This window comes from Megascapheus bottae, chromosome 5 (assembly GCF_031878675.1).
Source record: "Megascapheus bottae isolate mThoBot1 chromosome 5, mThoBot2.hap1, whole genome shotgun sequence".
NCBI lineage: Eukaryota > Metazoa > Chordata > Mammalia > Rodentia > Geomyidae > Megascapheus > Megascapheus bottae.
In genome coordinates, this window is record NC_143513.1 from 773,454 (window position 1) to 794,712 (window position 21,259).

At 45.5% G+C, this 21,259-nt stretch overlaps 2 protein-coding genes and 1 pseudogene across 9 annotated transcripts in view; 1 reads left to right on the forward strand and 2 right to left on the reverse strand.

Moving 5' to 3' along the window:
• The first annotated feature begins 4,051 nt into the window (after nucleotides 1–4,051).
• Nucleotides 4,052–4,162, forward strand: LOC150062679 (U6atac minor spliceosomal RNA; annotated as a pseudogene).
• Nucleotides 4,163–5,578: 1,416 nt separating this feature from the next.
• Mrps24 (mitochondrial ribosomal protein S24) lies at nucleotides 5,579–8,206 on the reverse strand. The gene is made up of 4 exons (XM_090332469.1): nucleotides 8,146–8,206; nucleotides 8,004–8,072; nucleotides 7,419–7,530; nucleotides 5,579–6,009 (listed from the first exon to the last, which is right to left on the reverse strand). The coding sequence occupies exons 1-4, from the start codon at nucleotides 8,182–8,184 to the stop codon at nucleotides 5,726–5,728; spliced, it is 504 nt and encodes a 167-aa protein (XP_090188595.1). The 5' UTR covers nucleotides 8,185–8,206; the 3' UTR covers nucleotides 5,579–5,725.
• A 5,041-nt stretch (nucleotides 8,207–13,247) lies between these two features.
• The window catches only part of Urgcp (upregulator of cell proliferation), a 28,442-nt gene continuing 20,430 nt past the window's right edge, over nucleotides 13,248–21,259 (reverse strand). For 6 of the 8 annotated variants that reach the window (XM_090332463.1, XM_090332467.1, XM_090332462.1 and 3 more), the window contains exons 3-6: nucleotides 20,669–20,739; nucleotides 18,850–18,900; nucleotides 18,171–18,209; nucleotides 13,248–16,509 (exon numbers count right to left, since the gene is read on the reverse strand). In XM_090332463.1, coding sequence (XP_090188589.1) covers nucleotides 13,913–16,509; nucleotides 18,171–18,209; nucleotides 18,850–18,883 — 2,670 coding nt within the window. In that variant the 5' untranslated portion in view covers nucleotides 18,884–18,900; nucleotides 20,669–20,739 and the 3' untranslated portion in view covers nucleotides 13,248–13,912. The remainder of the gene's footprint in view (nucleotides 16,510–18,170; nucleotides 18,210–18,849; nucleotides 18,901–20,668; nucleotides 20,740–21,259) is intronic. The other 2 variants (XM_090332465.1, XM_090332464.1) reach the window with 1 other exon arrangement.

A 21,259-nucleotide genomic window follows, 5' to 3' on the forward strand; every position in this document is an offset into this window, starting at 1 on the left:
ACAAGAAAATAAAATAAAATAATAATAATAAAAAAAATTTTAAAAGGGGGACTAGTGAGAAAACTAAGGTGGGTTTGGTGATGGGAACGTTGCTGTCCATGCTTCCCCTCATGATGTGGGCCTGCCTTTAGCAAGATATGATGCTGCCCACCATTGCTTCCACTGCCACTGCTGCCATTCACCATAGAGCAAGACTTAGGAATGTACAATATACAGGCTCCATCACCACTGGCTTCTCTGTGTAGATGGTTCAGTGTGATGCCAAAGCCATGCGGAAGCAGCTGAGAGTCTGATCCATTTCATAGACACGCTGACTTCCTAGTCACTCTCTGTAAAGTTGGCATATTCACCCAGAATTGGAAAACCTATAAGCTTACATAAATACAAAAATACAGGTAAGTAGTTTGCATTGTTAGTTTGAATGTATACCATCTAATCCACCATTTCCTGATTTAAATGTCACATTAAGCGTTCATTTAGGATATATTTTTAAGGTATTGTATGCCTCTGACAAACCTTCAAGGATATGTTTCCGAAGATTTACATTAGAATTTAAAGTACTGGTGCTACTGACATTAGTGAAAAAGTACTTGTGCATCTGTCACTTTTTCTTGCATATATACCTAAGCATACAATAAAAAGGTCACATAATGAATATAACCTTAACTCTATGGTAAACTAGTAAGCTGTTTATCCTAAAGATCTGTACATTGCACATCTCACCAACAGTGAGTGAAAGTGCCAAGTTCACTATAGCCTTTCCAACATTTGTTATTGTCTCTTTGTTTGACTAAAGCCATACTAATGAGTGTGAAGTGTTATCTTCTGGCTTCGATTCTTATTTACTTCATGATAATGTTTTAACATACATGGATTTGATAATATTTTGGTAAAGATTTTTGTATCTATTTTATAAGGACTATTTTACTGTATCATTCTTTCCTTGCATTATATTTTCTGACTTTGCTATAAGTGATGCTGGCCTCATAAAGTAACTTGGGAAATACTTCATACTGTACTTCTCTGGAAAATTACATTTGTATGATTTATTTAACATTTGTATGAATTCATACCATAAAACTATTTAAGTTTTGGACTTTATATTTTTGATGGTCTTAAACTATGAATTAAAATGTTAAAATGCTTTAAAAAAAAAAACTCTAGGGGCTGGGAGTTTGGCCTAGTGGTTAAAGTGCTTGCCTATCATGCATGAAGACCCGAGTTCGATTCCTCGGTACCACATACATAGAAAAAAAGCCAGAAGTGGTGCTGAGGCTCAAGTGGTAGAGCTCTAGCCTTGAGAAAGTCCAAGGACAGTGCTCAGGCCCTGAGCTCAAGCCCAGGACTGGCACAAAAAAAAAAAAAAAAAACCTCAAAAGTAAGAAAGGAAAAAAAAAAAAAGAAAGGGCAAGGAGTTTGGCCTAGGGCTAGAGTGCCTGCCTAGCATGCACCAAGACACAGGTTCGGTTCCTCAGTACCACATACACAAAAAAAGGTGGAAATGGTGCTGTGGCTCAAGTGGTAGCCTTCAGAAAGCCTAAGGAGAGTGCTCAGGTCCTGAGTTCAAGCCCCAAGACTGGCCAAAAAAAAAAAAAAGTAAGAGAAACTTAGCTCATTGAAGTAGATGAGTAAAAATACCCAGTAAAATACCCATTAACACAGAACCAGAAATAAGGAAAATTTAAATATATCATTTAACATAAAAAAATGGAGTGGGGTATATTATGAATTATATGTTAGTAAAGTCGCTTGCTGTGTATAGACTTCATAGGAAAAAGAGATAGAACTATTAGCGTAATTATGGTTAAGAGTTGAGATGGATTAGGGAAGAGGACAGGATATAGAAACAGTATTCCATGTCCCCATACTACAGTTTGTACACTGCAGTCTAACATACCTTGTGTGAAATTTTTATACCACTGTGGAAATTCCTATGCTAGTGCTTGCTATTGATACAAAATTTGGGGAAAGGGTACCATTTCCATCATTGATGTCCTTACTGTTCCAAGGAACAAAACTGAAGAGATAAGTTTCAGTACTATGGAATAAAAAGAGAAAAAGAAAACTAAGCACAGAGATGTTGGGAAAGTTGAAAAGCAAACAAGAGCCATTGGTTTGGTTTCAGGGAGCAGGTAACAATGTTGACAAGTATGTACTTATTATCTTATTTATGTGACTGTAACCCCTCTGTACATCATCTTAATAAAATTAAGACTTTTTTTTTTGCCAGTACTGGGCATGAACCCAGGGCCTGAACACTGTCCCTGGATTTTCTCAACGATAGGGCTCTACCACTTGAGCCACAGCACCACTTCTGGCTTTTTGCCATATATGTGGTACCAAGGAACCAAACCCGGGTCTTCGTGCATGCTAGGCAAGCACTCTATCACTAGGCCAAACTCCCGGCCCCAGCATTAATTATTTTTAAAAAATGGAGTAGGGTCAGTAGGGTCCAGAGTATGGCCTAATGGTAGAGTGTTTGCCTAGCATGTACAAAGGCCTAGGTTCTATTTTTTGGAACCATATACACAGAAAAAGCTGGACATGGTGTTGTGGCTCAAGTAATAGAGCTCTATCCTTGAGAAAGTTCAAGAACAGTGTCCAGGCTCTCAGTTCAAGCCCTTAGTTCATAGAATGGCAAACAAGAAATGGAATTCAGAGCACTGGTGGCATACACCTGCAATCCTAGCCACTCAGGAGTCTGAGATCATGGGTAGAAAAATCCCCATGAGAATTTTATTTCTAATTAACCACTCAAATACTTAAGAGTGGCACTGAAGCTCAAGTGGTAGAACACTAGCCTTGAGTACAAATGAGGCTCAGGGACACCAGGGCCTGAGTGCAAGGCCCCCACAACCAACAGCAAAAACAACAAAAAAATGGGCTGGGTACTAGTAGCTCCACCCCATAATCCTACCTACTAAGGAGGCTGAGACCTGAGGATCAAAGTTCAAAGCCAACCTGGGCATAAAAGGACCTGAGACTCTTATTCCCAATTAACCACCAGAAAACTGGAAGTGGCGCTGTGGCTCAACGTGGTAGAGTGCTAGCCTTGAGCTGAAAAGTTCACAGACTTTAGTGCCTGGGCTAGTTTTGAACTGAGATCCTCAGATCTCAGCTTCCTGAGTAGCTAGGATCACAGGCATGAGCCACCAGATCCAGCTGTAAATGTTTTTTTTTTTTTTTTTTGCCAGTCCCAGGGTGTGAACTCAGGGCCTGAGCACTGTCCTTGGGCTTTCTCAAGGCTAGAGCTCTACCACTTGAGCCTCAGCATCACTTCTGGCTTTTTTCTATGTATGTGGTACTAAGGAATCAAACCCAGGTCTTAGTGCATGCTAGGCAAGCACTCTTACCCCTAGGCCAAATTCCTGGCCTCTGTAAATGTTTTTTTAAAAAAAGATATTTTATGTACCATTGTAATATACTGCCAGCAGATGTATGGTGCTAGATATTACTTAAGAGAAAAGCAAATTGAAACAATGAGTCTGCAATATATATCTCAAAACAATTATTCTTGCAGTGGTGAGTATAAAATCCAGCCTTTTGCCTACTGTCAGTGGGTCACTCCAGCAATTGCAGTTTAATGTCAGCCTGGGCAGGAAAATCTGTGAGACTTTTTTTAACCAGTCCTGGAACTTGAACTCAGGGGCTGAGCACTATCCTTGAGCTTTCTCAAGGCTAGTGTACTATCATTTGAGCCACAGCACCACTTCCAGCTTTTTCTGTGTACGTGGTAGCAATGAATTGAACCCAGGGCTTCATGTATACTAGGCAAGCACTCTAGCACTACGTCCTCTGTGAGACTCATATCTTCAATTAATGACCAAAAAGCAGGAACTAGAGCTGTAGCAAAAAAGAAAAAGGGCTCAGGGCCAGTGCCCAAGCAGTGAGTTCATGCTCAAAGACAAAAATAAAAGCCCTCAACCATACTCTAAACTCTTCTGGTATCAGGTGGCTCATGCCTGTTATCCTAAGACAGAAATCCTAAAACGGGCAGATCACAACCCAGGCACACATCCAAGTAGGAAGATGCTACCAAAACTAACCAGCCAGAGAAGGTTAGCCCTCCCCTTAACAAGGATGGAAGAGGCCCTCGGACCTGACAACATGCATCTGGTTAAGGCATTGCCACCTACTTTGTGGCATCTAACCACCATTTTTATATGAATTACTGAGTTGCTGACCCAGTTAGCTGTATGTATCCCCCCAATCTTCAAAGGAAAGTTAATCTTTTGAAACTTGCAATAGAGGTCTGCAACTTTGGGTGTTCTGGACCAATGCCATTGACTCTAAGAGTATGCATAGCTCAGTGTGAGAAGCAAGCTATAGAGAAACACTGCTTCCTTGAATATTATACTTAAATTGAAAGAATGCACAACCAGAATCCATATGAAAATTCCTATTCTATGATGCCACGTAAGCTGGTCTCATATAAAAGTCACATGTGCCATGAAAGGCTGTCCTTTGCCCCAAAGAAACCTACCCTTTAAAAAATTATCTACTAGGGGCAGGGAGTTTGGCCTAGTGGTAGAGTGCTTGCCTAGCATGCACGAAGACCCGAGTTCAATTCCTTGGTACCACATACGTAGAAAAAAGCCGGAAGGGGTGCTGAGGCTCAAGTGGTAGAGCTCTAGCCTTGAGAAAGTCCAAGGACAGTGCTCACACCCTGAGCTCAAGCCCAGGACTGGCAAAAAAAAAAAAAAAAAAATCTGCTGCCTCAGATGATTGTGTGAAAATAAGATATTATTAGGAGAAGTATTGTTTTTTTTTTTTTGCCAGTCCTGGGGCTTGAACTCAGGGCCTAAGCACTGTCTTTGGGCTTTTTCCGCGAGGCCAGCACTCTGGCACTTGAACCACATCACCATTTCTGACTTCTTCTATGTCTGTGGTACTAAGGAATCGAACCCAGGTCTTCATGCATGATAGGCAAGAACTCTAATACTAGGCCAAACTCCCAAGGAAAAGTATTATTTTTAAAACATTAGATTACATATTTCTGCGTTTCAGTATTTTCTTACATTTATGTCTATATGTTTCCTCCAAATCAATTTTATTGGATTATCTTGGACAAATAACTCATTTTAAAAAATAAATTTAAAAAAACCAGCCTTGGCCAGAAGTGTGGCATAGTGGTAGTGTGTTTGCCTAATATGCACAAAGCCTTGGGTTCTATTCCTCGGTAAACAGAAGTGTTGCTGTGGCTTATGTAGTAGAGTGCTAGCCTTGAGGACGCGCCCAGGCTCCGAGTTCAAGCTCCAGAACTAGCAAAATAATAACAACCAGCATAAAAAACAGCTGGATGTTGTGGCTAAAAAACAGTTGGAAGTTGTGGCTAAGTTTTAAAGTACAAGGTCCTGAGTCCACATCCCAGTACAACAAAAAATATATAATTTTTAATCAACATTAATTACTACCTCCCAAAATGAATTAATTCATTTTAAGAGAAAACAGCTTCATGTCCCTATATGGTAGAATAACTACCTGAGATCCTCACTGAACTGTAATCCTAAGATAACTTCTGACAACCTCACAACCAGCCTACCAGCCCAGAAGCATCAAGGGACTCACCTCAAAAGAGTAAAGACAGACAAAACACATGAGCATCTTTATTCAACAGCAACTCCATCTTGAAGACATAGATTTCCTCTTGCTCTACTTCATTCATTTCCCACACACTTCTGGCCTTTGTAAGAAGCTACAGCCTGGTACAAGAAAGGGCATCTTTCTAGATGTACTTATACACCAGCTTTGAGGACACAGTTTGGAGGTGGAGTCGCACAGGACACTTGTAAAAATGAGAGAGCAGAGTCTCACTGTAGCCTAGAAGGAAGTAGAACTTGTGCGCTGACAGCTGTCTGAGGACCAGAGCACAGATCTCCACTTGATTGGCCCGGCGCTTCAGGACTATCTGGTCAGCCAGGCACCCTGGAAAGGTACCCAACATGAACTTACGAAGAAAAACATCTTCCACTGTTCGCTCTGCAGCATGGTCCTCCCCATCCAGGTTACCTGAAGAGATGGGACCCACACAGTGTCAATTCTTGCTGTAGATCAATTCTTGCTGTAGATCAATTCTTGCTGCCAAGATCTCCAGGAGGACTGGGGCACTCAATCTAGCCATTGTTCCAAGCATCTTCCCTTTTCTATTACTAATGAAATAACACTTTAAAGTACAATGTCTCATTAATTCTTAAGCCCATCTTGCTAGCAACAAAAACAACAAAAAAAGTGGCATAACATGTAGGTCTTTTCAGTCTTAGTTGGCTTATAAAAGCCCATGTCATTCGCTGAGTCAGGTAAGACAAGAAGCTACCTTTAAAAATAGGGACATTAGGGCTGGGAGTTTGGCCTAGTGGTAGAGTGCTTGCCTAGCATGAACAAAGACCCAGGTTAAATTCCTTAGTACCACATACATAGAAAAAAAGCCAGAAGTGGTGTTGAGGCTCAAGTGGTAGAGCTCTAGCCTTGAGAAAGTCCAAGGACCATGCTCAGGCCCTGAGCTCAAGCCTAGGACTGGCAAAAATAAAATAAAAATAGAAGCATTAGCAGTGGATTATGCTGTTTAGTGGATTACACTATTTAGGAGGCTGAGATCTGAGGACCAAAGCCAGCCCAGGCACAAAAGGACCTGAGACTCTTATCTCCAATTAACCTCAAGAAAACGGGAAGTGGGGCTTGGTTCAAGGGTAGGGTGGTAGCCTTGAGCTGAAGAGCTCAGAGACAGTGCCCAGGCAGAGCTCAAGCCCCATGATCCACAAAAAAAAAAAAAAAAAAACCTGCAAGTGAAGCCGTTGCTTAAGTGGCAGTTCACTAGCTTTGATCAAAAAAGGTCAAGATGCTTATTTGAAATAAGGGAAAAATGAGGGGAAGGGTTGGGAGAGGGAAATGGGGATAAAAACATGAGAAGTAACGCACCTTTTATCTGGTGAATATAACTGTAACCCTTCTATACATTAAACTAAAATAAAGGTCACAAGAGCACCAAACCCCAGGACCAACCAACACACACATGCACATATCCTACTCACACCCAACAAATATGGAATCAAAGAATGAAAACATATATACTCATGGAAATGAATGCTTCGGTGGAATTGTGCCTTATTCACAATGCCTTGCCTTAGTTAGGGCACACCTTTCCATGTTCTAGGGTTTTATGGGAGATTCACTACCCTCATCATTTCTGAGCTATTTTACATTCTGGTAGGTTACAGGTGACCAACAGCAATGCAAAATTCTGTCTGCAGACAGATGAATGCTGCCGGGTTTGCAGTCATCTAAAAGTCAACGTTCTGACATATGCATGCTTGCTTCACTATTTCTTTGAACTGGCTTAACAGATTCCCCACTCTACCCTACAGCCCACGACTTGAGTTTTATCTGGTGTGCCCGAAAGTCCTTTCCTAGCGGGGCCTCACCTGTGTGCAGAGACAGCCAGCCCTTGCGGTGGGCGATGTAGTGCGGTGCGTGTGCCTCCTCGTAGCTAACCGGCTTGTCCCCTTTGCCCACGCGGACGCGCGCTGCCCGGTTCTGAGAGCAGTGAGTCGGTCACTGGGCACAGGTCACCCGACGCGCCGCGGCCCTCGCCCCACCACGCGTGCTCCCCCGCCCCGGCCCGCACCCCCGCCACGCATGCTCTCATCGCCCCCGCCCGCAACCCCCCAGCCCCCACCACGCAAGCTGCCCCCGCCCCGGCCCGCACCCCCGCCCCCACCACGCGTGCTCCCCCGCCCCGGCCCGCACCCCCGCCACGCATGCTCTCATCGACCCCGCCCGCACCCTCGCCCCCACCACGCATGCTCCCCCTCCCCCGCGCCGTCCCCCCCTCCTCACCACGCTTGCTCTCTCCGCCCCCGCCCCCACACGCATGCTGCCCCCGCCCCGGCCCGCACCCCCGCCCCCACCACGCGTGCTCCCCACGCCCCGCACCCCCGCCCTACCACGCCTGCTCCCTCCGCCCCCGCCCCCACCACGCATGCTGCCTCCGCCCCAGCCCGCCTCACCTTGGCGCAGACTGCGGAGGTGTGCAAGGCGCTCCAGGAAGAAGGCAGCTCCCGGCTCCGGAGCAGCACCTGTGGGAGAGGGTCGTGAGGTGGACACCCAGAACCCAGGCTGACCCCGCAGGCCAACGTGCGACCTACTCACCCGCCGCCCCGCAAATTGCAGGAAAGCGGTCGCCGCCATCTTGGCCCAGTGGGGGGCGGGAAGTACCACTGCACAGCGCGGAGAGGTGGGGGCGGGGCCACGCGGGGGCGGGGCCACGCGGGGGCGGGGCCGAGCTCTGACATGCGGTCCTGCCATGGTTCCTCCCATTGATTACTGACCAAGATGCTGAAGTGGGTTCTCTACTCCCAGAGCTCCTGCAAGAACTGAGGTACAGTCCTGAAAAGCAGGGGAAATACGTGCCGATCCCCGTGCCAGCCCTGACCTCATAGGAGCTTTGAGGCTCCTGAGTAGGAAACTGGGTTTTTTGATTTTAGGATTTTGTGTTGTTTTGCTTCCCCCGCTATCCCCCTCTTCCCCCCTCTCCCCCTCGCAGATATCACAAATTAGGTTGGTACATGGAGGCAGGTGGGCGGGCAAAAGAACGAATACCGGGCATGGTGGCTCTTGTCTGTAATCCTAGCTACTCTGGAGGCTGAGATCTGAGGATCAAGGTTCACAATCAGTCTGGGCACAAAAGGACCTGAGACTCTTATCTCCAGTTAACCTCTAGAAAACAAGAAGTGGGACTTGGCTCAAGGGTAGGGTGGTAACCTTGAGCTGAAGAGTCAGGTCAGGAACAAAGCCCAGGCCCAGAGTTCAAGTCCCATGACCAACTAAACAACAACAACAAAAAGTGTTTTCTAGCCAGGCATTGTGGCTCACACCTGTAATCCTATTCAGGAGGCTGAGATCAAAGGATTGCTGCTCAAAGCAAGCCGGGACACTACAAAGCCGGAGAGGCTCTTATCTCCAATTAATTAGCAGAAAGCAGGAAGTGGTGCTGTGGCTCCAGGGGTAGAGCTTAGGGACAACGCCCAGGCCCAGAGTTCAAGTTTGGGCTTCTTTTTTTTTGGGGGGGGGGGGTAGATTATTGGATTTTTCTTCCTTCATTTTTGCTGATCCTAGGGCTTGAATTCAGGGCCTAATTGCTATCCCTGAGCCTCTTTGTGCTCAAGGCTAGATAATTACCACTTGAGACACAGCACCACTTCTGGCTCAGTTTATTGGATAAGGAGTCTCACAGCGACTTTTCTGTCCAAGCTGGCTTTGAACTACAACTCACAGATCTCAGCCTTCTGAGTAGCTAGGACTACAGGCAGGAGCTCTACTTTGGAACAAATTTAATGGGGATATTTTTGTCTATATGTTAAGCTTATTGGTGCTTTGATGCATTCTGCTTCTTCCATCCATCCTGAGGAGGCCAGTATTTCCCAGAGTTACAAATCAGACAGAGGCTTCAGACTCAATGTAACTAGCTATTAAAAGCAGACCTTTTTGTTCCAGAGCAAGTGCTCTTTCCAGATCTGGGGTTCCACTACACCAGTTTGTGAGATGAGAGTTCAGAGCCATGTTGGGGTGGGGGAAGGTGACCTGGGTCCTTGTGGCTTGGTGTAGACTTCAACCCACCCTCAGGAAATACCTAGGTATGGAGAGGCCACACCCAGGAATGAGTCACCCCATATGAATCCCAGAGGCTATTTCCAGAGGCCAACCACTGAAACCTTCCAAGTTAAGGGAGGAAGGTGTCTCACACCACAGCCTGTGCATCTTGTGAGCTACCATGCCATCCTCTTACCTTGTTCTCATTCATCTTCTCTCTCCCACCCCACCACTGTCTAGAGACAGTAGGCTAAGTATGTGTGTTAGAATCAAACTACAATTACCGACTCTAGGTTTAGGGCCCTGAGAACATCAGAGTAGAGAGCAATTAGAAGAGTCAAGTACCACGCTATGACCCTGTGCTAAATTAGCCTGCCTTAAGAAAGACAGGATTGGGCTAAGGATGTAGCAAAGGCCTAACGTGCACAGACAACCTACATTTGGTTGTTAGAACCATAAAATAACTAGGGGTGGGGAGTTGGTTGGGGGAATGGGGACAAAAATAGGTTTTGTGTACTGTACTGACAGTAGAAACCACACCCTGGTTCTTGAAGCTGTGCTAATTCTTGACATAAAGGAAGCTGGGGTGGAAGAAAAAAACATAGTAAGGCCTGGGCTGGGAATATGGCTTAAGGTAGAGCGCTTACCTAGCATGTATGAAGCCCTGGGTTAATTTCTCAGTACCACATAAACAGAAACAGAAGTGGTGCTGTGGCTCAAGTGGTACAATGCTAGCCTTGAGCAAAAGCAGTTCAGGGACAGTGCCCAGGCCCTGAGTTCAAGCCTCAGGACTGGCAAAAAATAAAGTAAACATAGTAAGGACCTAGAGGGATTCAGAAAGGCTCTGACTCCCTCGAGGGAGGTCCCTGCTGTACAAAGCCAGATCCAGCCAGGAGGGAAAAGGCAGGCCAATGCTTTGCTCACTCCTGTAATCCAGCTACCACACAGGCTGAGATCTAAGGATTGAGATTTGAAGCCAGCCTAAGCAAGAAATTCCATCAAACTCCTATCTCCAATTAACCTGCAGAAATCCTGAAGTGGAGCGGTAATTCAAGTGCCAGACCGCCTTCACTGAAAAGCTACGGGATAATTCCCAAACTGAGTTCATTCCCCAGTACCAACACAGGCATGCACATGCACGCATGTGCACACACACACACACACACACACACACACACACACACACACACACACGGGTTCCAGACCTGAAAACAATGAGTGTCCTAGAGCTGAGGCACCTGAGCTGAGGCTGATGAAAAGACCGGGACTTGAGTAGGCACCCTCACTACCTCCTAGGGAGAAGGGCTTGGTTTTCCATAAGTCCAGAAACAGGAAGAGATGAGTGGATCCAAAAAATGTGGTACCTATATACAGTGGAATTTTACACAACCATAAGAATGTCATTAAGCTGGGCACCATGGCTCACACCTGTAATCCTAGCTATTCAGGAGGCTGAGATCTGAGGATCGCAGCCTGAGCACTAAAAAGTCTGTGAGACTTTTATCTCCAGTTAACCACCAGAAAACTGGAAGTGGTTCTGTGGCTCAAGGGGTAAGACAGTAGAGCTCAGGGACAGAGCCCAGTCCTAGAATTCAAGCCCCACAACTGACAAAAAAAAAGTCATTTGCAGGGAAATGGGTGGAATTATTATTTTATTTCATAAATTAGTATGTTTCTATGACATACAAACCCTTAGCCTAATTTTGATTAAGTTCTAAATACTAAGTCCCAGTGATTATAGAGATTCCCTCCTTGAACACTTGTTTGTCAAACTTGTCATTTAAAATATGATGTAAAAATCAACATTAGTAAATTCTTTTCAAAAAAAAAGTTAAGTAATGTAAACCAAGCTCAGAGAGACAAATGGCACATGATTTTTCTCATATGAAAAGTTAGATGTAAAACACACTGGGACATGATAAATTACACATGACTCTAGGCATTAACCCACATTGAGACTCTTAGTCTCCTCTTAGAAGAGGAACCCAAAAGTGCAATATCTATGTGCATTTGATCATGTAAAGTAATATATACTGAAATAAAAAAACTGAGCCAGAAGTTTGGCCTAGTGGTAAGAGTGCTTGCCTGGCATGCACAAAGACCCAGGTTTGATTCCTGGGTACCACATACATAAAAAAGCCAGAAGTGGTACTGTGGTACAAGTGTTAGAGCGCTAGCCTTGAGGAAAGCCCAAGGACAGCGCTCAGGCCCCAAGTTCAAGCCCCAGGACCAACCAAAAGAAAAAAACAAAAAAACTACATATGGAACGCGTCTCCAAGGCTTAAGTGCCAAAGTTCAGAGGATCAAGCCAAAATTCCTGGTAGGTAGGATGGAGCTTCAAGGCTTCATAAATTGGGACACTGGCCCTTGTGGATGACCAGCACAGCAAGGATTCCAGCTGAAAGACCAAAAGGGAAGAAGCCTAAGGTCCTTGCCCAAGCATTTTGTTCAAATGGTGACCAGTGGGCTGGGAAGGACATCTGGAGAAGCCAGCACTGTCTTGGTGGCTCAGAAAGGTTAGAGGCTATAGAGATTAAGACAAAAGTACAAACCCAAGCACTATTTACAATAGCCACAATATGGAAACAACCCAGATACCCCACAATAGATGAATGGATCCAAAAACTGGTGCCTATATACAATGGAATTTTATACCACCATTAGAAAAGATAAAATAATGTCATCCACAGGGAAATAGATGGAACTACAACAAATCATAATGAATGAGGTAAGCCAAGATCAAGACAAACAGCATATGTTCTCATATGCAGAAATTAGATTTAAAACACAACAGGATATGATAAATTATAGAGGACACTTGCAGAGACCAAAAGATAATAGTCCTAGAAAAATCACCAAGTTGTAATGTCCAACTGCCACCTCTTCGTATGTATATAAAATATACATACTGAAATGAACTCCAAAGATAAGGAAACCAAAGACCTTAATTTGTCTTTCCATTTTCTGTTTTTGTTTCTGTTTTAAGCCAATCCTAGGGCTTGAACTCAGGTCCTGGGCATTGTCCCTTAGCTTTTTTTTTATTATTTTGCCAGTCCAAGGGCTTGAACTCAGGGCCTGAGCACTGTCCTTGCGCATCTCTCAAGGCTAGAGCTCTACCATTTGAGCCACAGCACCACTTCTGGCTTTTTCTATGTATGTGCTACCAAGGAATCAAACCCGGGTCTTTGTGCATCCTAGGCAAGTACTCTCCCATTAGGACAAATTCCCACCCTCGTACTCTTAACACTTGAACCACAGCACCATTTCCAGCTTTTTCTGTTTATGCAGTACTGAGGAATCAAACCCAAGGCTCCAAGCATGCTGCATAAGCATACTACTAAGCCACATTCCCAGCCAGTCTTTTCATTTTCTGATGACTGTATTCTTTACCTTATACAGTACATACACGTGCACATCTGAGGGAAGGTGGAGGAGGGCACAGAACCAGTGGAAAATGGGTGAAAAGTGCAGCAGTGGAGCCTACTGGCTGCATTAGACATTGATGAAAGTGAACCATGCCACCATTTGACCACGCCATGTTGTTTGTGCATGTCTCCAGATCCCTCCCAAGGCAGCTGCTGTTGTCATGAGCACACAGAGCAATGAAAGCTCAGAGACACTGAACCTGAACACTACTGTCATGTAAGTATTCATACACTTCATTCATTGAACAAACATTTATTAAGCGCCTATATGTGCCAAGTCCTGGGGACACAGAGCTGGATGATGTTCAGTTCCTGCTCTCAAGGAGCTCACAGTCTGGGGCAGACAATAAACACACAAGTGATAATGTGCCATGAAGTTTTGAGGCAGAGGTTTGACAAAGTGCTAGGACATAACAGGATAACTGGTAAATGCTTTCTGAGCAAGGGTCAGGGAGGGCTTCACAGACCAGTCCCAAAACACAGTGCCATGGCACAACCAAAACCTTGACTAATTCACCAAGAGCCCTGGAGCTGGGTATCCCCTTTCTCAGAACAAACCCTAATGTGTACTAGGTATGTACCTGTCACCCAGGTCCTGCAGTAACCAAAGAAGATATTTCCCACTCCAGAAGCCAATGACAGAGCAGCTTCCCAGAGAGCCAATCTGCTCAGCCCTGATAGGGCCTGCCTGTGTCACCCCATCCAGGACTTTTGGTACTCCTGATGATGTTCTGAGCTGGTCTATGAGGTTACTTCTTTTCTTAATACTATAAGAAGACGCCTAACCCATCTTTCACTGCTCTTCCTTCTCACATGCAGCAAATACCAACCACCTCTCTGGTGCCTGGCACAGCTCTGTTGGCCTTGTCAGACTGGGTTCCTGCCACAGTTCCCATACCCACTCACGGCCGCCGTACCAGCTCAATGAGCTGTTGAATGTTTTTGTTTTGGTTGGACAGGCCATTCCTGATGTTTTCTAGCAGGCATCTCTTCAATTCAAAAATGGCTTCACTGTACCCTAGGCTCACAGCTGCCATGGGTGGCGCTCCATGCCACAGGGCTGGGACGTGCCACACATGTTGTCTCTCAGGGTTGCAGAAGGCCATGCCTGCCAATGTCCGGAAGCTACCACCCTGCTTCTCCATCTGGGCAGCAGCTCTGCTCAGTTCGCTAGGTGGATCCAGGAGCTGCCTCCTGTCTCTAGGCTTGGGGCTGGGGACAGACATGTCATGAAGATTCTGGTATACAAACTGATAATTAGGCATGTGCCCTGTTTTTTCCAGCCTCAGAAATGCATGCAGAATAGCTGGTGGAATGTCCTTTGTTTCAGCTAAACTGACCACAGTGACATTGCTTAGCCCCATAAGCAACATGGCCAAGGAAGCCTCTAGCTCAAACCTATCCCCAGCAGAGGCTGAGGCCCCACCAATCAGCCCTCCAGAGTCTATCACCAGGATATGGTCACAACCAAGGTCCTGGCTGAAGCCCTCTGTCACCATGATGAGCTGCATGAAAGCGCCCCGGGGACTATAGCTCCTTCCTGTGGCAAAGCGTAGGCCAAACATGGTGTTGAGCAGTGTGGATTTCCCTGTGCCTGGAACCCCCAGGGAGGACAGAACTACCAGCCGGGACCTCCTGTCCAGGCGGACATGCAACTCCTTGAGAAGCCCAGTGACCCAGCGGACAGGGATACTCAGAGTGCCCCCATCGACCAGCTCCAGGGGTTGCCCTGTCAACAGCAGCTCCACAGCCAAGTCTGGGAAGTGTGCAAAACGCCTCTGATTAGCCGGCAGCTTCCCTGCCTCTACAAGGCAGCCCTCGGCCTCATAGAACTGTCCCATCTCCCGAAGGAAGTGCTCCACACCCAGGGGCTCCGGCCAGAGCTGCTCACTCAAGTCAGAGGTCCCACCAAGCTGCGGTCTCAGGGCAAGGAATGTCTCTGGGGGCTGCCTTGGCCGGGGCTGGCCCACTCGTGCCAAGCCCCACTCCATCCACCTCAGGAAGTACTGCCTCTCGCTGGGGGAGGAGCTGCTGATCCCCGCGATGAACTCCTGCACCCCAGAGGCAGGATCCTGGCCATTCTGCTGCATTCTGAGCTCCAGAAACCTCCGCCTCAGCTCAGCTCGGTGCTTCTCAGGAGGGTCTGCAGCCCACTGGAGCTGGCACAACTCTCTCTCCACTTGGGCTGCCTTCCTCCCAGGGTCCCCTTGCAGCCTCAGTTCATCCCTCCTATAGAGATCCACATCCTTGATCTTTCTAGTGATTCTCTCCATCCGATCCTTTGCCTTCTGACACTCCTCACAGTCCTCATCCACTCTGAGGCCCAATTTGCGGGCAGCATGGGCCATGTCCTCCACAGACAGCCTCCTACAGGGCAACTGAGCTACACTGCCCATGATAGTACGGATCCTCCTCACGAAGCTCTCGCTGTCCGTACTGCTGACCTTCACCAGAACATGTGAGTGGTCTATCTTCAGCACTGGGATCAACTTGTTCAGGAAGCGCAGGTTTGTGTTCCGCTTCCCTCGGTACGGACTCAGGATGAAGTAGTACTTTGTGCTTGACTCCTTCATGGAGTATAGCAGTTTGTATTCCTTCCTACTGATGTTGTCAGTCAGAATAAACACAGCTGAGGAGACTTCACTCAAGAACTTAAACTGCAGCCAGTGAGACCCAATGTCACCTCTCAAGTTCAGAAAGGCCATGGGTTCTGGGAAAACATCCAGGTCCTCCCTGCCGCTGGGGAAAAACCAGGAAATTTCTACCAACCCGTCTGCAATCTCACGGGGATTCGTACCCAAGTTGAGGTCCCGATGCCAGAAGCAGTCCCATTGCCGGAAACCTGGGCTAAGGACGGCATTGAGCAGCTGGGACTTGGAGTTGCTGCTGACATCCATGCGCACAAAAGCAAAGGTGGGCAGCCTGGATAGGACCACACTGTCCTCCCGGAAGCTGCCCAGTCCCCGTGGGGGCTGGAACCACCACGTCCGTACAACAGCCCGCAGGGCCCACAGCAGAAAGGTGTGGTAGTGGTTTTCTGAGTCAGGTAACACGAGTGGGAGTGCAAACTGGCAGAGGGACATCTTCAACACAACCTCTTGCTGTAGAAAGCTGTCTGAGGATAGTAGGAGGGCACAGAGGAGGTCCAGGGGGTTCACAGGTGTGTCAGGTGTTGGAAGCTCAGAGAAGGAATAGATGTCATCTGCAGTGATGTCCTCAGCTGGGTCCCAGTAGATCATCTCTTCCTCCATCTGGCTCTCTTTCTCTGCAGGCCGTGTGTCCAGAGGCATGTCCAGTACCATGGTGGTGTTTCTAGCTTCAGCATTGAGGGCCTGTAGCTTTCTGAGAAAATGCCAAGGAAGGTCCTTGGGAACCTGAGGGGCCCAGTTCTTCATGCTGTCAAAACTGATCTGTAGTGAGTCCTGAAGACTAAGTTTCTGCTCCTGATATGTCTCCAGTCCCAACAGGGACAGCATTTCCTGAAGCCTGCTTCTCTCCACTGTGGAAAAACAGATGTGAGTGCTTAGCCTGAATTTCCAAGTCAAGGCCAAAGTAGAGCTGGAGAGGGAAAAAGGAAGAGCCTAGCAGGGAGGGGTTGTAAGGTTCCCCTCAGAGTGGGATACAGGCACAGGAGGCTTGGGAATGTCAGGCTGACAACAGTCAAAGCAGAGGGCAGAAACCTCCATCAAAGAGAATACTATCTACCTGACCCAGGTGTGTATGGCAAAACACACACACACAGAGTGAGGAGCCATGTTTGGGATTTAGACAAGTTCATGTTTAGACACTAATTTCTAGTGTCTTCAGAAATCTTCAGGATCTGGCACTAGCTCACAATTGACTGGAGTGTGTAACAGATGCCTCCTAACTGCAGAATTCAAGCCCTCCCTGCTCACAACCAGTGCCACAAGGTTATCTCAGTGCTCCTGGTGTGTCACTTTAACCCAACACAAGAGTTCTCTCAGTGTCCCTAAGGACACAATCACTGTTTATTCTGGTTTCTGAGATTATTTTTCTCCTTTTTTCTTTTTGGACAGCGGTGGAGCTTGCACTCTTTTTTCTTAAGTTTTCTTTTAAGATGGGGGTGGGTGATATCTCCCTGCATTGCCCAGTCTGGTCTCCAACTTGTGGGTGGACAGAATCCAATTTGCAGCTAATATATAAACACATACTATCACAGTTAGCTCATAGCTGGACATAGAGCTCAGGGTCATATAGCATAAGTGGGATCGCCCCCAAAGGTACAAAGGGGCTGCAAACTTGTTGCAAAAACAGAAATATATAAGAACAATTGCACTGTGGAAGAAATATGTATTGATCAGCTTCTCATAAAGAAAACCAGGGGCAATAACTTTTCTTGCCTAGACATGAAACAACTCTTCGTATGAACAGCACAGTAGTAAAAAGTGATTGAGAAAAGCCAGAGAAAGTAACTGGGAAAAGACAGCAAACAAATCCATTCCTCTCCATGTCTGTGCCCTGTATGGGGCCCTTGGTAAATTTTTAAGCAATTTTGAGCCAGTCTGCTGATCTGTAGAAGAAGCCTTTGGACTAGATGAATCATTTCCAAAACTATTTGTGTTTTAAAATCACTTCAGGGCCAGGTAGTGGTTGCTCATACCTACAATCTACTCAGGAGGCTGAGATCTGAGGATCATGGTTCCAAGCCACTCTGGACAAGAAAGTCTATGAGACTTATTTCCAATTAACTACCAGAAAACTGAAAATGGTGTTGTGGCTCAAAGTGGTAGAGCACTAGCCTTGGGCAAAAGAGCTCAGGGACAGCACGCAGGCCCTGAGTTTAAGCCCCATGAGGGTCCCCCCCAAAAAAAATAAATAAATAAAATCACTTCAGGATCTTGTTAGAAGGTGCATGGGCTTTATTCCCTAACAATATTAACTCGGTATAACTATAATAGTGCCAATACACTGAGTAGATTTCTGGTTACTTTATATAGTTAGTAAGCTCCATGGGGAGTTCAATTTGGTTTGTGTGTGCTTTCTGCCATACAATAAATAGGTGAGAAAGGATAATTGGACTATGGCAACTTAGATTTGAGCACCTTGCCTTCCCAGATGACTTGATTCAGTCAGGTATGGGAACTACCCAGCTCCATACATGATGTCCCCTCCAATAGAATAGGTAACTAGAATATATACCTGTTGGGAAATCATTATCCTGAGCCTCGTTTGTACCATCTATAAGAAAAGCAAAGGAAAATGAAGTGTTAAAAAAATGCATCTTTGTTCAGCATAAAGTAAATAAGATGAAACTCAGAACACTCCTTTTTTCTTAGCAAAGCAGCAATTTATCTCCATAATTAAAAATACAAAATCCCAGCTGCACAGTGGCTCACACCTATAATCCTAGCTACTCAGGAGGCTGAGATCTGAGGATCAAGGTTCAAAGCCAGCTTGGACACAAAAGGACTTGAGACTTTTATCTCTAGTTAACCTCTAGAAAATGGGAAGTGGGGTGTGGCTGAAGGGGTAGGCTGAGTTTAAGCCCCATGCCCCACAAAAAAAAAAGAAAGAAAGAAAGAAAATTTCAGATATTTTAGCTTTCCTGTTCCCTCTAGCCTTCCCCCAACTCAATCAAGATTTTCTGTTTGCTTTGTTGCTTTTGTCTTTGCCAGTCCTGGGGCTTGAACCCAGGGCCTGGGCACTGCCCTTGGGCTTTCTTAAAGCTAGGACTCTACTACTTGGGCCACAGTACCACTAACGCCTTTTTCTGTATATGTGGTACTAAGGAATCAAACCCAGGGCTTTGTGCATGCTAGGCTACCATTAGGCCACACTCCCAGACCCTCAATCAAGGTTTAAGTTCCATAGTTTCTACCTCCATAATGAAACCCGCAGTCATCTCCTTCCATTTCTCTCCATTCCAAATCTAGAAAGAAAAATAAATAAAACAAGCATTTAATTCTTCAGCAAGCTAGAGTCTTTCCTTGAAGTTCTTATATGAACATGATGACTGTTGATTATTGTACTATAGGCTATTTCATATCTGAAATGCTTTTTTTTTTTTTTTTTGTCAGTTGTGGGGCTTGAACTCTGGGCCTAGGCACTGTCCCTGAGCTCTTCAGCTCAAGGCTACCACCCTACCCTGGGCCTGGGCATTGTCCCTGAGCTCTTCAGATCAAGGGTACCACCCTGCCCCTTGAGCCACAGCAGCACAGCAGCTCTAGTTTTCTAGAGGTTAATTGGAGATAAGTCTCAGGGACTTTAGTGTGCAAGCTGGCTTTGAACCTTGATCCTCAGATCTCAGCCTCCTGAGTAGCTATGATTACAGGCATGAGCCACCGCACCCAGCTCCATTTCCTATTCTTGAATGTAACTCAAATCTAAACAAAATTTTGGATTACAAAAAAAGATCTCATATAACTTAGGCTGGCATCAATCTCAAGATCCTCTCTGTCTTCATCTGCTGAATGCTGAGATTATAGTCATGTATCACCATACCCAGAAAAACACACTTCAAATGTTTTGTATATTCACTCAAGAAATTTAATACAATTTTTTTCTCTTTTTTTCTTTAATCAACCCTGGGGCTTGAATTCAGCCTGGGTGTTATTCCAAAGCTCTTCGCTAGTGCTCTACCACTTTAAGCCACAGCACCACTTCCTACATTTTTTTTTTTCTCTTGCCAGTCTGGGGGCTTAACCTGAGCTTTCTCAAGGCTAGAGCTCTATCACTTGAGCCACAGTACCACTTCCAGCTTTTTCTATGTATGTGGTACCAAGGAATCTAACCCAGGTTCTTTGTGCATGGTAGGTAAGCACTCTACCATTAGAACAAACTTCCAGCCCCTCTTATGATTATTTTTTTGTTTACTTATTTATGTATTTATTGTTGTCAGTCATGAGGCTTGAACTCAGAGCCTGGGTAATGTCTCTGAGCTTTTTGCTCAAGGCTAGTAGTGCTCTAACACTTTGATAGGCAGCACTAATTCCAGTTTTCTTGGAGATAATAGTCTCACAGACTTTCTTGCCTGGGCTGGCTTTGAACCACAACCCTCAGAGCTCAGCCTCCTGAGTAGCAAGGATTATAGGTATCAGCCACCAGCACCAGGTTGTACCTATATCTTTTACATGAAGTCAGGTATGGAATTTTCCACAGTGGCATCACGTTAGTACTCAAAAAGTTTCAGATTTTGGAGCATTTCAGATTTTTTATTTTCAGATCAGTGATGTTTATCCAACCTGTAGTGTAGTTTCATTTTTTGTTTTTGGGTTTTTTTTTTTCTTTGCCAGTCCTGGGGACTTAGAACCTGAGCACTGTCCTTGGATTTTCCTCAAGGCTAGCGCTCTACCACTTGAGCCACACCACCACTTCCAGCTTTTTTCTATGTACATGGTACCAAAGAATCGAACCCAGGTCTTCATGCATACTAAGCAAGCATTCTACCACTAGGCCAAACTCCCGGCCCTATGTTTTGCCTGCATAATTTTTGAGTGTTTTTCAATACAAAAGTCACAAAAGTATTTGTAAGAGTTACAAACAAGATAGAGATTTGCTCTGTGTTATATACCTTGTAGAATTTACTGTTTTGTAAAAATAAACCTCATATGTATTTTTCAGTAGTTGTACAAAGGGATTCAGTTCAGCAGATTAATATACGAGTACAATGCATCTTGATCAATGTCACCCAACTTTACCTGCAATTGCCACAGCAGTTTGTCTCTCTGATGCTTTTATTTCTGAGGTCACTTCTCCCAAATCTGAGTGTCTAAAACAATTTCAAAATAAAATTATAAGTAAAATAATAAACTACCACTTTGGCTGCATATAAAAATCTCTTAAGCCAGTTACTGATGGCTCATGCCTGCAATTCTAGCTGCTCAGCAGGCTGAAATCTGAGGGCTGTGGTTCAAAGCCTGAGCAGGCAGGAAAGTCTGTAAGACTCCAATTAATCACAGAAAAAGTTGGAAGTAGAGCTGTGGCTCCAGTGACAGAATGACAGCCTTGAGCAAAAAGGAGCTCAGGGATAGTACCCATGCCCAGAGTTCAAGTCCCAGACTGGCAAAAAAAAAAAAAAAAAAAATAGGGACGCTTTGAAAAACTAAGAATTCTAGGTTATATTCAAGATCCATGAAGCCAGAACCTCTGCAAGCTGGTTCTGGGCATCTTTGTTCTAAAATTGTACTCTATGACTCCCATGTACAGCCCAGTGGGGAAATTCTAGGAAAATACCAGCAATACCAGCACTTGCAAAACCTGCTTGCCAGAGCATAAATATAGTCATTCAG

Bases quoted from the DNA above. Each gene is read 5' to 3' on its own strand.
- Mrps24 (XM_090332469.1), bottom strand. From the start codon at position 8,184: ATGGCGGCGACCGCTTTCCTGCAATTTGCGGGGCGGCGG. The intron at 8,073-8,145 runs GTGAGTAGGTCG...CCTCTCCCACAG, and splicing joins TGCAATTTGCGGGGCGGCGG to GTGCTGCTCCGGAGCCGGGA. The intron at 6,010-7,418 runs GTGAGGCCCCGC...CCATCTCTTCAG, and splicing joins CTGGCTGTCTCTGCACACAG to GTAACCTGGATGGGGAGGAC.